The sequence below is a fragment of the Orbicella franksi genome, chromosome 2, assembly GCF_964199315.1.
Source record: "Orbicella franksi chromosome 2, jaOrbFran1.1, whole genome shotgun sequence".
NCBI lineage: Eukaryota > Metazoa > Cnidaria > Anthozoa > Scleractinia > Merulinidae > Orbicella > Orbicella franksi.
The window spans coordinates 32,911,260-32,926,433 of NC_138146.1; the positions used below are offsets into that span (position 1 = coordinate 32,911,260).

General features: G+C 37.0%; 3 protein-coding genes across 4 annotated transcripts in view; all 3 read left to right on the forward strand.

The window, feature by feature from the left end:
* Window positions 1–15,174, forward strand: part of LOC145479400 (uncharacterized) — a 28,643-nt gene that overhangs the window by 11,324 nt on the left and 2,145 nt on the right. The window contains exons 13-19 of one of the 2 annotated variants that reach the window (XM_081457763.1): window positions 9,521–9,592; window positions 10,372–10,443; window positions 11,678–11,749; window positions 12,097–12,407; window positions 13,228–13,509; window positions 14,241–14,650; window positions 14,925–15,021. In XM_081457763.1, coding sequence (XP_081313889.1) covers window positions 9,521–9,592; window positions 10,372–10,443; window positions 11,678–11,749; window positions 12,097–12,407; window positions 13,228–13,509; window positions 14,241–14,650; window positions 14,925–15,021 — 1,316 coding nt within the window. The remainder of the gene's footprint in view (window positions 1–9,520; window positions 9,593–10,371; window positions 10,444–11,677; window positions 11,750–12,096; window positions 12,408–13,227; window positions 13,510–14,240; window positions 14,651–14,924; window positions 15,022–15,174) is intronic. The other variant, XM_081457762.1, reaches the window with a different exon arrangement.
* Window positions 2–3,423, forward strand: LOC145479403 (neuropeptide FF receptor 2-like). The gene has a single exon (XM_081457765.1). It carries the CDS (start codon window positions 1,987–1,989, stop codon window positions 3,142–3,144), a length of 1,158 nt encoding a protein of 385 aa, XP_081313891.1. The 5' UTR covers window positions 2–1,986; the 3' UTR covers window positions 3,145–3,423.
* Window positions 5,050–7,375, forward strand: LOC145480129 (neuropeptides capa receptor-like). The gene has a single exon (XM_081458587.1). The coding sequence runs from the start codon at window positions 6,305–6,307 to the stop codon at window positions 7,373–7,375; it is 1,071 nt and encodes a 356-aa protein (XP_081314713.1). The 5' UTR covers window positions 5,050–6,304.

Consider the following 15,174-nt stretch of genomic DNA (forward strand, 5'->3'; position numbering starts at 1 on the left):
CCAGAATAGTTAGTGTCCAGGTCCCTTATCTTAGCCTCTTTGCTTTACGGTTTATAAAGTTTACAGTTGTTGGAAAAGGTATTTCAAGTAAAAACAAAAGGGAAGACATCTTTGTAACAGAGGACCCGATCAGGCCATTTCGTCATTATATTTTATACCTCAACCTAAATTAATTTTGCAGGCAGGACACTTTTCAACACGTTTTTAAAGAAAGATATCTTTACGTCTTGGACATCAAACGCTTGGAGAAAGGTTAAGGGGTTGGCATGTCCATAAAATTAGAAAGATGTACTGGATCCCAATAGGAGACAAAGTATTCAGTCCCACATAGAAGATGTCTGTGGCTCTGTGTTTTTTTAAGTGTTTATCAAATACCGCTCATGTACTGTCGATTATACCAAATACATATGATATGTGTCATTTGCCGTTCCATTATGAAGTTCTGAATACTACGGCTGAGGGCCGCACTCGAGACCTAGGGCAAATTTTTTTCCTATATCGACCGACCTAGTCCGGCAAATAACGAATTATTTTTACTTTTTTCATTTGGTAAATAAACCTTGGTGTGCTTAGAAGGTTGCTTCGCAATATCTGTATGATTGCGCACAGGTCCTCGCAAGTGTCGTTGTTCAATATCACTAATAAACTAAAAAAAACTGCGAAATGAAAGACTTAAAACTGACGAGAAAGTCTGAGAAACAATCTTACACTAAGATTATTTAATAACAGAAAGTCCAGTAGATAGCTATAGACACCAACGGGCGTTATAAACTATACCACTGAGTCACAGCTATTATTTCTTCTAACCTAAGGCTTTAGGACCTCAGCGTTAACAAAGGGGCAATGAAAAAAATTCTACGAGACATAGCATATGCAGCAATTTACAATTTTCATTGATTTAAAAGGAAAGGAACCTTGGCAAACTGTTCACGTATAGATTTTGGTTCTTTTCAACAGCACAACTGTTTGGAGTAAATAATATTAATACTTCTCGAATGAAACTTGATAGACATTTGGCTTGAGGGAAAAACAGGAATAAAAAACAAAGAATTTGAACTCAATATTTTACTTAATATACGGCGATTTGAATTTCAATTAAAAACTGTACCTGTTCCTAAACTTTTACGATCGAGGGTACAACTGACTTCCAAACGAAAGCACAAAATGAAAATTGCGTAAAATTAAATTTTGTCGATTAATATCAATCAAATGCTCATGGTAAGGGCTAAGTTATTCTAACTGGAAAATTTTTGGTGAAATATTTCAAATATTCCCCGAAATGAAGCGTAAGCGAGATCGTAAATTTCCGCCCACACCCGGAACCAGTCAGATTGCAGGATTTACAGAATTCAGCCCGCACACGCACTCAAGGAAAAAGAGCTAATATCTCAGTAAGACATGATAAATTCATCGGTACGTGATTGTATTAGCCATTAAGTCTGATAAGCGAAAAGATTACATAATGTGTATATTAAAGTTTCGCATTATGGTAATCGATCGTTTTAACCTCACCATATCACCTGCATCGACAAAACGTGCAGGGAAAAAAACCTAAGCATTCAATTGCCGGGTTGCGCGAGGAAAATACTATCAGCAAAGTGTTACAACATTCTTGTTAGGTTTATTTTTTCATTAAGCCAAAAATTGCGAGCGAGACATCCATTTTCTTACGATTTTAACTAGTACCCAATGATCGAATATTTCATCATTACCTGTGACTACATTGGTGGACAATTTTTAGTTTGCGTAGATTTGCAGGTGGTTATCACCATTATTTACATAAGAAACGTCCAGAAAATTCTATGTTTTGTCTACTGAAATTAGAAGTAGTGATAACATTTATTAAAATTCAAATTCGTATTTCGCAAATTAACGTATAAATATTTAACAGCGCCTAACGTTGAGTATACATATCAAATTGTATTCCTGCCTACTGCCAATTGTTGGTTGAAAGGTAAATAAACATTAACATTAAAATGGGCTGCAATGCCTGATATTGGACTACAAAACTTGATAAATCATCATAATAAAGAATCATTTGGGTGGGTTGAAGAAATACTATTAGCCAAAAGAATAGAAGAGACGACGAAACTGTGTTGGAAGATGGATAACAATACAGAAGTTGATAATATCAACCAAACAAATTGTTCTGTCGGCGTGTCAACAATGTTCACAGTCGCCCTCTCAATGGTCAGCTTTTTAGCAAGCACAGGGAACCTTCTTGTGATCATAACTTTCATGAAGATGGTCACATTGAAGACAAGTTCCAATTACTACATAGCGAACATGGCAATTTCTGACTTAGTATCTGTTGTCCTGGCTTGGCCGCTCTACGCGACAGAAGGCATGTTGAAAGCTGGTGGAAGCCTCATTGCGGACCCAAAACTCGCCAAATTTGCTTGCAAATTAGGAATTTACTCGCGGGCAGTCTCGTATGTGGTGTCAATTCAGAGCTTGGTGTTAATCGCCGTGGATAGATTCATTGCAGTCGTATTCCCGTTGAAAGCCCTTAACATCACCACAAGGATAAGAGCAGTTTTTCTTCTTCTGACCTGGGTTCTGTCTCTGTTGGGCTTAATTCCATACTTTGTTTACAGTGAAATCGTTAAAGAAGAACAACAGACATTTTGTAGAAACAGAATGAGTGGCTTAGCGCTAAAAATCTACCACCTCCTAGGTTTTGCAGTATTCTATTGTGCGCCACTGATTTTAATACTTGTCCTCTATCATCGCATCATGAAACAATTAAAAAGACGAGCGAAGCTAGTAAACGGTAACAGAAGCAACATACATGCTAAGAGAGTTAAACAAAATGATAACATTATGAGGATCTTTAGATCGGTCACGCTGGGATTTTTCGCTTGCTGGACACCTCTTTATGTTTACTTGTTTCTAAAAATACTATATCCATCGATATTTATGAAGGATAAATGTCTTTTATTTGTGGGTTTTTTCTATTACATATTTCCGTTGCTTAGTACAGCGTTAAATCCGTTTATCCTGATTGCATTCAGTTCAAACTATCGGGCAGCTGTAAAAGACATGATGTGTTGGCTTATTTGCCGTAAATGTCATACAGGACGTATTTCACCTATGGAAGAAAACGTGGAGCTTCAAAATAGATTTTGTAATAATGCCTCGTAATCGTGACCGAAAGAGCTGACAAACCTGGCCTAACTTGAAGAGTATTGTTGAGTAAAGTATAAATAGCCATTTTCACAAAATAGGATCAGGTTTAATTACACGTAAAGTTCCTTTCAAATTGCACGCGATCGCTCAGTGACTACATCGTGAGACAAACGATAACACACTTTATCAAAGGAAATATACTTGAAAGACTCAGCTGTATGTCTGATAAATAGGCAACAGATTATCAGTAATCATTAGATTATCATTCTTAGGCTTGGTGGAAGACACGTGTCGGATGTTTTTCTAAAGTTCCACGCACGATGCACATGCATATACATTATGTACATGTAAATGTGAACTTTTTTAACTTCAGCAGTTGTTTCAATGAGTTTCATATTATCATATTACTACTTCCCCAAATTTATTATCATATTACTACTTCCCCAAATTTATTATCATATTACTACTTCCCCAAATTTATTATCATATTACTACTTCCTCAAATTTACAGAAAAATTCATAAAAATTTTGTTTAATTTTTTTTCATAATTCTGTTTCAATTTATGTCCAATTGGGTTTTGTTTGGATTTTATTTCATTTTCATTCCACTTTTTTTGCTAAATGGTTTTCACTTTAATCTCCTTTTACTTCAGATTTAAAAAGTAATTATTTTCATTTTGTTTCGTTTTATTATTATTTTTTTCTTTAATAAGCTTTTTTTTTATAAATTTTAGGCAAATTTCGAGTGATAGTCGTAGGTCCCCATGCACTTGTCATGAGATTGTAAACACAAACTATCACGTACATTTAAAAACACTCGAGGAAAAACCGCTTGAAAGCAACGCAGGCGCATTCATAAGAATTGTCCTAATGACCTTTATCTTAACGGTCCGCGGTGCATTGGCCTGCACAGGGAACTAATCAGAACTTGTTCATTTTGCCAACGGGACCAGTAAGATATGCTATATAATAAGGACTCTTATTATATGGCTTGAGAATGGATCGTGGGTAAGCATTAATTTATCAGCCGCTTCCAAAATGAAAGTGGCTTTGAGCCACTGAACTTAACTTGCGTAATTGGAGAATGGGAAGGTGAAGAACTGACTTTCATATTCATCCATAGCCCATGGGGACCACCTCCAGAAAATTCGTACAATGCTCTTCATCTACTTTCTAGCTCTCGAAACTGCCGTGTGTCCTAACAAATCATAGAATGAGAAACATTACCTTCAAACAATTCACTTGGTGAGTAATTCGTGTCACCTCCACTTGAAAAGCTCAACAAAGACTTAGGATATGCTGGAACCAGCCATCAACTCGTACGACTTTCGCACGACTTTGCTAACTCACTTGAGCCTGCTGTTCTAATTACCCAGCGTTTGAGTGTTGTGGATGTGGTGCGGAGGAGTAATCATCCGCTGCACATGCGGCAGTATACCAGTTTGATTCCCATGGGTATAGCAGTAATTTTCTTTTCCGACTATGTAGTTTTTCAATGTTTTTCCTTTCTTTATTAACACATACATTAACCTCAAGAAACCATTTACCGAAATGCACAGTTTGCCTTCCTTCTCTAGTGTGATCGAGTATTTCGATCGATTTCGCACTCAAAATAATTTTTCCACCATAAAGACCTCACGCTGGTTCAATAACATACACATTTAGTTTGCTTGCAAACCAAAACGTTTGATGTTTGTTATTGGGATTATCTTTCTTGAAGTTTTCTTACAATTCATGTGTGATCTCTTTCCTCTCGCAATTCCGAATGAGGACAGGCGAAAGATTTATCAATACAGTTCCGTAATATATACTACTCACCGGCAAACGAGTGTAAGACTTCATTCCGTGAGTATTTATTAGAATATAGGAGAAAAGAGGAATCCATTGATGACGATAAAATATATTCACGGCTCACTTTTTTTCAATTCTTACCTTTAGTGTCTTTTGGCATACAGTATGTTTATTTCAACCAAATACAGCAAACATTTTAATAACAAAGTGATATAATCATTAGTACGCGATTCTGGTTGATAAGTCGATAAGTCAGTTCAAAGCCGAGTCCATAATGTCTTTTTTATTTTTGCATAATCGATTTTTTTTGCTGATAGATTTTTAACCTCATCGGTAACACCTGCGTCGAGGAAACGTACTGCAGTTTGTCTGTACAGTGTGTTTTAATATGTTTTTGGTATATAATATGTGTATTTATTTCGAAGCAGTTGTGTTAGGCATTTCGTTTAGTTGCGTAGTTCTTTTTCGCTTGTATATTCATACTTTGATTGTAAGGGCAGGGGGGAGGGGAGAGGGGGGACACCATGCCTGTCTTTGCAGAGAAATTGAGTAAAATATATTATTATTTCTTTTAATCCACAATCAGTATTAGCGTCCACTTAATATCCTTTATCTTAACCCATCAGTGCTTCATAACATAAAATGGTCTAATCAGTTGAATCCTAGGACCATTCAGATACGATCGGTTTAATCCTAATCGTGATTATAACTGATAACACCACTGTCTAAAAAAGACAGGCAGAATACAAACATATTACCATGAGGTTGTCCGAGAAGCAACTGGTTATCGCCAAAATACTGTGGTGTTCTTGCTGTATTTTATTGCCTTTTCTCAGTTTTGCAAGGACAAGTATAAGCTAAACTAAGAAACACGAAGTACAATTTTTTAATTTTAAGTTTCCAATAAAAAATAGTTCTTTGGTGCTTGCGGTGGTTAATAATGAATCATATTTACTCTGAATGCAAAGCGTCTTTTTCCGGTTGTTGCGCTGTTAACATGCATTATTTGTGCAACAAAGCTCCTTTAAATTCATATGTGATAATTTTCATTTCGCAGTTCCAACTGTTGCTCAGTATTTTTAAAATTAGCAAAATGATAAAAGTTAACAATAAACTGTCACCTGCACAAGTGTAAGTTCTCCTGCGGGTGCTGATTGACAGGCGACGTCCAATTCAAGTGCACTGCGGAGAGTTAATAGAAAACGTTTCTCGTCAGCTTAATGCAAATTATTTCCGCGACTTTTTAGTGTAGTCTTAACCTTTCTCGTCTGAAATTATATCACTCACTCGTTCATCCTCATCGGGCCCATGAGGGCTCTTGAGGGCGGAAATTATATAGGAAGAAACAACAAGTCAGGAAGAAACGAAGGCGTTGTTTGAAAAGATGAATAACTCTTCTGTGGGTGACAGCATGAATCAAGCAAAGTGTTCGGCGTCCGGCGTCTCTACGGCATTCACGGTCGCTCTATCAGTGGTCAGCTTTTTAGCAATCACAGGGAACCTTCTTGTGATTACAACTTTCATCAAAACTCCAAGCTTGAAGATAAGTTCTAATTACTACATTGTGAATATGGCAGTCTCAGACCTGATCTGTGTTTCGCTCAACTGGCCACTCTACGCCACGGAAGGCATGTTGAAAGCTGGTGGAAGTCTTTTTGCGGACCCAACACTTGCTACGTTTTTTTGCAAGCTGGGAATTTATTCACGAGCAGTTTCGTATGTGGTGTCAATTCTAAGCTTGGTGCTCATCCTCGTGGACAGATTTGTTGCAATCGTATTTCCACTAAGAACTTTGAACCTTACTGCAACGACTAGGAAAATGTTTCTTTTTCTAAGCTGGTTTCTTCCTTTGCTAAGCGTTGTCCCGTTCTTCGTCCATTCCGAAGTCGTAAAGATAGAGCAGAACACGTTTTGTAGAAACACAATGAGTGACTTGGCGTTGAAAATCTACCATTTCCTAAGTTTTATTTTGTTCTACTATACACCCCTGATTTTAACACTAGTGCTCTATCCTCTCATTATGAAACATTTAAGGAGACGAGAAAAGTTCGACAAAGGCAACAGAGGCACTCTACAAGCAACAAGAGTTAGACAGAACCAAAACATTATGAAGATCTTTGGATCGGTTTCACTGGGATTTTTCACCTGCTGGACACCTCTCTATGTTTACTTGTTTCTAGAAATACTTTATCCATCGATATTTATCAAAGATAGGTGTGTAGTATTTGTAGGTTTATTTTATTACATCTTTCTGTTGCTTAGTACAGCGGTTAATCCGCTCATTCTGATTGCATTCAGTTCAAACTATCGGGCAGCCTTGAAAGACGTATTTTCCGCTTTGTTTCCAAAATGCCATTCACAAAGCGAGTCACCGATAGACAGAGCCGTTGAGCTTCACCTAAGAACTCAGAGCATGAATGTGAATAAGATTTCACTAAAATCTCGAACTCGATAAAAGGCCTTCAATTTTTAAGTACATTAAAAGCAACTAGAATTTTTGGGCTTCAGAGCCAATGTTTTATTAAATATTACAACCAAATTAAAGAGCTAAAAATTTAAATAATTACTGAGTCTTGCAAGCTGTTTAAATGTTAACAGACAAGAAGTAAACAACAACTTCAGCAAATTAGAGATTCTCTCATCCGATACCTGGAGAGAATTTTACAAAAACGTAAAATGATATAAAACAGGCCCTATTCTTTTCCAGTATTTGATAACCTTGTTAAAATATGTGCAAATTGTGATTAAAAGTTTCGAAGTCGATAATAAATTAATTGGTTTTTGAATTTCTATTACGCAGAAAAGACGAACGTCTTCAATTTTAACATACTACTTTGATCCCGTGACGAATATAAACAGTTGCCTCCATTTGCGAGAAATATGCTCATATATTTGATAAAGATACAATTAATGGATTATTACTTTACCAAATCTTAAACTTAAACTCGAAAAAAAAAAAAAAATGGTTGTGAGAACCAATGTTCTATTAAATATTACAACCAAAGAGGTAAGATTGTCACTAATTACTGAGTTTTACAAGCTGTTTAAATGCAATCAGAAAAGAGGTAAATCATAGTAACGACTTCAACAAAATTAGAGATTTTGTTATTAAAATATTGGGGGAAATGATATCTCCGTGTACACGTTTTACGCCTGTCTAATCTTGAAACAACTTCATTAATCCAACTGCAGTTTTAGAATAGAGCGTTTTCGCTCATGTGGCCTGCAGCCATGCAAATTTATTGGAACAAAAGAAAGTGTTTACATAAGAAAAGAGTTCGACTTCCACAGGATTGGCTTTGTACACCAACCTGGCCGCCGTTTCATTGTTTTGAAATACCAATATGGCTGCCGTGAAGTCATGTGAAAACGCTCAATTAAATCCCTGAATTGATTCTTATCTCTCATTAGAAAGTCCTAAAAAAATTCTCGCATTGATTGGTTAAAAATCGTGTTTCTATTGAACAATTAGATTATGAGCTCGAGATTTCTATCGCTTGATAGAAATCGAGAGCGAATAATTTAATTGTTTTAGTATAATCTACTATTTGTTCAAAACTTAATCTATATCCTCGTCGCAGACACTTCGAAAACGCCAAGAAGCGGCCGTCATTTTGTTAACAAGGACACACTGCTACGCTACTCACTATCTATTACAGAATAGAGAGTGAGTAACGTAGCCAATCAGAGAACGGCATTCGTGATAGAACGCTCCTAGATTTATACTAAAACTCGATAGAAACACAGAACTAGCACGAGCTGTCGACGTAATGATGGCGCGAGAAAAGAAAACTTACATTTTGATAATCAAGGTTAACAAATTGTTTTCCTTTTTCTCGTCGCGGTGTTTTCTAAAAGAAATACAAGAAATGTTCTCCGTGTTTCTATCCAGTTTTAGTAGAATTCTTTTAGTATGATACTAATGCAAATGCTGTAATCTGATTGGCTGAGCCATTGAACACTATGCTCCCACAGCATTTCTCGTTCTCCCAAACTTCCTCTCGTGTTTCTATAACTCGATAGAATCACGGTACATATGCATGTTTTCTATTTCTTAATTATTGATCCACGAATATATAGGCAATAGCCTCCGTTTGGCCCGAAAACACGCTCGGATATTTGTCCGCGGACATAATCTGTTCCGAGAAGTGAACAGTTGTCTGAGAGCGAGTTTTCTAGTTTTATTTTTGATTCGCCTCTCAGAACGGGCTAACGTCCGCGGACCAAAATTCGAGCCGTATACTTTCTCAATAATGAGAGACGAGAATCATTTCAAGGCTTTAATTCTAAACTTGTGGTCGGATTAATATAGCTCTTCCAACAATGGCGTAATGGCGTAAACGGCACGCAATGTCGAAAGTTATGGGTAATGATGGTTTACAGTGCTTGATTGAAAGAGAAGATTCACATAGTTTTACTATCGTTCAAATTAATCTTTGCAATCGTAAGGAATTACACTGTTTTAAGCTTTATACCCTTAAGATCATATATCGCACTGAAGGGCAGAGGGTGGGAGGAAAGAAGTGTACATTTGCTTAACACGACAATGAGCGAATTTCAACTAACAATTAATACTGATACATATTATGGTTGTTTTAAGTGACCTCTCTCGGAACAAAATCACTCAGCTACCTGGGAACATATTCGACAACTTGAAAAACTTGGAAACTCTGTAAGTTGACTTTGTAAGTTAATTACAATACACGTACCGGTATAACTCATTTTTCAGTCAAAACATTTCCTTTTCACAAATTGCCTTTTCTACTGGTTTTATAAACTAAATACGAATTTGAGACGGCATTACCGGATGATATTAGTGGCTAGTTCGGAGAAATATATTTTCGTATAAACTATAGGGCCGGTGACCTTACAAAATAGGAAATCGTTTCGATAGATCGATATTCTAAGAGGATAACAAAATTCTTACAAATTCGTTTTGTTGGAAGAGCCAGTCTTTCTTATAATTCTGCTACTCTACTTGAAACGAGTGTTTGGCATAGCAATAACATGCAGGGCCCTTAGTATAGAACTTTTCACCGTTTTCAGAGCAACTTGCATGGGTAATTAGGCAACAGCTTGTGTAGGCAACAAATTGCAGCGTTTGTATGGAAATCAAATGGCAACTAATTTTCTTAAAATTTGAGTACGCGAGAAAACGTCCAGTCCAGTCGAGAGCTTATCAACCTCGTGCAAGTACGCGGAAAATTATTTGCCGTCAGATTCCCATACAAGAGCATACAAACACTTTAGTGTGATTTATTTCTGATGGGGGCTGACTACCCGTGAAGATGGCTTCCAAAACAGTGATAAGGTCTATTTAAACAAACTGCAATGTACTTTCTTATCAATTCTATCACCCCGGTCCACCACATACATATAGCTGTAAAATAACTTCTTTTTACCTTTGATAATGAATGTTAATATATTTTTTTAACTTATCCTTGCTCATAGAGACCTCTCTCAGAACGAAATCTCTGAGTTACCTGGGTTTATTTTCTTTGGCTTGAAAAGGTTAAAAACACTGTAAGTTATTTCTTGGTGCCTTGCTTAGATTACATATTGCCATACCATAGCCTCTGTTCACTATCCCATCTGCTTCCAAAATTAATTTGCTTTTCTTGGTTTTGAAATTACATATCTTGATTCATCACCAGAGATCTGAATAACAACAAGATTACCACCATACATTAAAATGCTTTCTTTGCGCTTGACAACCTTAAATACCTGTAAGTATAACACCCCACGCAGTTTAACGAACATAGAGAAAAATAATCGAAGGACCCATAACAGGCCAGGCAATGCCTTAGTATAACAGCTTGCAACAGACATCAGATAGCAAAAGTATTAATTGATTTACAAATTTGCCAAGAAGCACGTTGTAAGACAAAAGGGCGTAAGTACCCTAAGAGGCCCAATTGCCTTTCCCCTTCCAAGTTAAAACGTACATCCGGACCCACCCCACAAAAGAATTGAGAAAAAATAAAGAAACGATTAGCATGAGCACGCTTGGGTGATTGAGGTGGCATTTAGGGCAGACAATTGGTGTGTTGCAATCATAATAATGTACAAACAATAGCCTCCATTTGGCGCCGAAATATGCTCGATATTTGTCAGCGGACATTATCTGTTCCGAGTAGCGAGCAGTTTTCCGAGAGCGTAATGTCCAAGGACGACTATCCGAGCATATTTTCGCGCCGAATGAAGGCTATTGTGTTCATTATCCTTCAAATGTTTTTCGTAACAGGCGCAGTTTTGAAAATTGGGGAATATCAATCAGATATTTCCCAGTTTTAGCTGGGGAATATCTAGTCACGTGACGCATTTGAACCACTCGAGCGTGAGCGAAAATATTTGATGGATCGATCATAATTTGTAATATTGTCTGCATCAAAGACGTTGTGCAAAAGAAATATAAAAAAAGTTCAGATGACTCTTATGAAATATATAATGTACAGGTTTATACGCATATCGAACAGCTTTGCAAAGCTCTCAGCAATAATCTAAATAAACAATCTCAAAAGTTTTCCTGCAAATATATTTACAGCCGAATGAGAATAAGGTAATTGAAATCTGGAACAGGTCTCTTTTAAAATGGCCCGTGCCAGTATGGAAAAAAACAAACAAACAAAAACAAAAACAAACAAATTAAAAAACCACACACCTTTTAATGAGCTAGGTTAAGCACATGTTACACAGTTGTTAACTGGTAGTTTGATATGAACTCCTTATCTAACCATTACAATCGACAATGTTTTAGATATCTACAGGACAATTTACTTAAAGAGATTCCCCTAAGGACTTTCGAACATCTTCCAGGCCTTAGAATCTTGTAAGTATATATGCTGTTAATATTTATCATGTTTCGTGTGTCTTGGACCCTAGTAGAATGCTGCAGATGAATATATCAAACACGAACAACTGTGTTTGACCGCGTTTACAAACACCGAGAAGAGAGTGGAAAATACGATGCAAAGCAGAGCATTTTTGACGAGCTTAGAGGTGTTTGGGAAGGTGGTCAAACACTGTGAGATCTTCTTCCTTCTTTAATCTTTCTTTCTTTTAATCTTTTATCTTTAATCATTATTTATACACGGTAAAAAATTCATCAGGTACGATAAATTCCTATAAGAAAAGAAGATTACAAACTGTATTATATTAATTTTACTTTCATCAAAGAAAATTGGACAGCTTCTCCTTGTGTTGTTATGCCACACTGTATATTGAACATGTACAATGCGACTACCCAAAGACGGAGGGAGGTGCCTTGTCAAGCTGTAATCGTATGATCGAGGCCTCAGGCCCCAGACAGAGCATTTGGTTGCTCGGTATCCTGGCTGTGCTTGGTAACCTGGCAGTCATAGCATGGCGCCTGATTAGACGTGATGATCACCCGGTTCAAACCTGTCTTCTGACAAATCTCGCTGTGTCTGACTTCCTCATGGGAGTTTATCTCATGATCATCGCCATTAAAGATCTGCAGTGGGCAGGTAATATTTCATTGACCCAGTAACTTTCACTCTTAATATCTATTATTATTAATATACTCGGCCATACAGAAAATCACAGCTGATTCACTGGCCGTTATCCGACGAGTTTAAACCAATCAGGTTAGTTTGCTGACGTACGCCGGAAAGCAATTTAGGTTTATGCCATATGCTTTGCAGGTTCTCCCTGAAAGAAAGGTAGTCGGAAAAAAAGTGAAAGTGCGGTTGTTAGAAACTGGAGAAATCTAGCCAATTGAGTAATCGGATTTTCAGAATTTAGAGAAGAGCTAGGAGCCAGATTACAAGCGAATCGAGGAGACTTTTGGTGTTTAGTATAAGTGGAGTGTATAGACACGATAAGGTAAGGTACGCTGTCATAAAAACCGCATTCAATTTTGACACTTTTCCAAGCAGTCATTATTTTAAAAATCTTTTTACGCAGCAAAGATTTTATTCTTCCAGAGTCGGCGCTTAACTCGGTTTTCTGACAAGTGAGCAACTGGTAAATTGCTACTTAGGGTAAAAGGGATTGTTTTATAGTTCTTTTCCCACAAAACCTAGCGCACATAAATAACCTGTTTGTTATGGCTTGCCCTGGTGCAGTCGTTGCGGAAGCATAAATCAAACAAAAACAAAAACACGTTTTAAGCCAGTTCATACAGTTTAGTCAGTTTCAGTGTGCAGAGTCCAGATCTGGGTTTGAATAAATGTACCAACTGTATATTCGAAACAAGCTTGAGGGAGGGGTTAAAGTTTAGTTGTCTGCTAATAGCTTCATGAATGAAAACTAAATTATAATCCTTATGAAAATCCTTTAATTTAGGTTCCTACTTCAGCTTTGATCTAATATGGCGTTCGGGAGCTCTCTGTAAAGTGGCTGGTGCTTTGTCAGTGCTGTCGAGTGAGGTCTCGGTACTGATGCTGACGGTGATAACCGCTGACCGTTTGATAAGTATCGTCTTCGCCTTTACCTGTTCCCGTTTGACTTTAAGAGGCACTTACGTCATTTGCACGATTGTTTGGGTCTCTGGAGCAATCATCGCCACTGTACCAACGTTTGACACCCCTTATTTTTATAACGAGGACAGAAGATATGGCTTTTATGGTATACCTTCAGATTAATTTAAATGACTACCTCTCCATAATACATAAATAATTCCTTTTTTGCGTGTGATCGATAGCTAAATAACTTTATTATATGACTGAGAAAATAACTTCTTTGTGATTGGCTGAGAGCGGGGCAATTTACCGTTAATTTTTAATTTGTACTACAAGGCAAATTAGCGCACTCGCGTTCGCAGTTTTTTCAGTCATATAATAAATGAGCAACGTTTGAAAGCTCGAGCAATTAAGGATTTACACTACTCGTGATAGTTGAAAGTTATTCGAAATTACACTCGCCCAAAAACTCATGCAATTTTGAGATAATTTTCAGATATCACTCGCATTCATACAATTACCTGTACTTGCCGGAAGAACATCTTTAGAAGACATACACAACTGGCTCAGGTACAAATGGAACAGTCAGTTCTCCAGTTATATCAATGATTTTATTTCATATAGTCTTGTATCTTTAGAAAACGAGAGTAGGACAACGAAAACTTTTTCTGGTTTTAACAAAACAACTACAATAATAACAATAGCAAAAGAATCAAAACAAAAAGAAACAAATATAAGAAGTACACTTGTTAATCAGGTTCTAAGTTCCTTTACATCAGTCATTCAATTGTTCATTGTCTGATTAGACTTATTATACTTGGACTTAAGTTACAACTGTCATTTTGCTTTAAACGTTACCACTTAGCACTGAAAAATGCGATATTTTTGCTTTCCAAGGTCGTTCGTCAGTTTGTCTTCCTCTTCAGTTGTCTCCTGAAAGACTGGCAGGCTGGGAGTATTCAGTGGGTGTGTTTATCGCTTTGAATCTCGCAGCATTTCTTTTCATCATGACAGCTTACATCGCCATTATTGTCAAAGTCTCAAAATCACAGCGACGAGTTAAAGCTCATGGTGAATCTGACGTGAGTTCCAATAGCATCAAAAGAGAGTCCGCTCTGGCAAGGAGAGTGTTCGCCATCATCTTGACGGACTTCAGTTGCTGGGTTCCTGTAATAATTCTCAGTATCCTTGCTCTGACCGGCAAGTTTCATGACGAAGAGGGATTTGTTTACGTCTGGTTTGCAGTGTTTGTTCTGCCGGTTAATTCTTCGGTCAATCCTGTGCTCTACACATTTTCCACGCCCAAGGTAAGACGATGGACGTTTAAGTGTTTGGATGTTTTCACTTTGCTTACTAACTGATCATGATATATAGGTATGTAAAACGCTAACTTCTGCTGTTTATTCAGTGATTCACTCATATCTGTTGCTATATAGAGAGTTTTACACTTTATCATATCAGCCATGCAATTTGCTGGCTATTTAACTCATTACAGCTCTGGTTCCTTAAAAAAGTAACTCACTTCGCAACATGTATTCAGAACTAGTTATTGAAACATCTTCTTTTTCTATTAATTGTAAGGTGAGAAGCGTCCTCAAAGGCTGGTTTTATCACATTTTCCACCGGTGTACATGTCTTTATAGTTTCAAAATAAGATCTGCAAGTCACCACATCTCTGGTAAGAGTAGTTTTTAATGTCATCGCATTTTCCGCTCTAAGAGATAAACTTACTGATTGTAGCGTTTCTATATGAGGTCTTAGTTAGCTCTGGTTTCTGCATTATTTTACCAACAACATCGAAACTCAAGACTTGCTCAGAATAGTGTTGCCA

What these genes read in the sequence shown, in the direction of transcription:
- LOC145479403 (XM_081457765.1), top strand. Translation starts at nt 1,987, where the DNA reads ATGCCTGATATTGGACTACAAAACTTGATAAATCATCATAATAAAGAA.
- LOC145480129 (XM_081458587.1), top strand. Translation starts at nt 6,305, where the DNA reads ATGAATAACTCTTCTGTGGGTGACAGCATGAATCAAGCAAAGTGTTCG.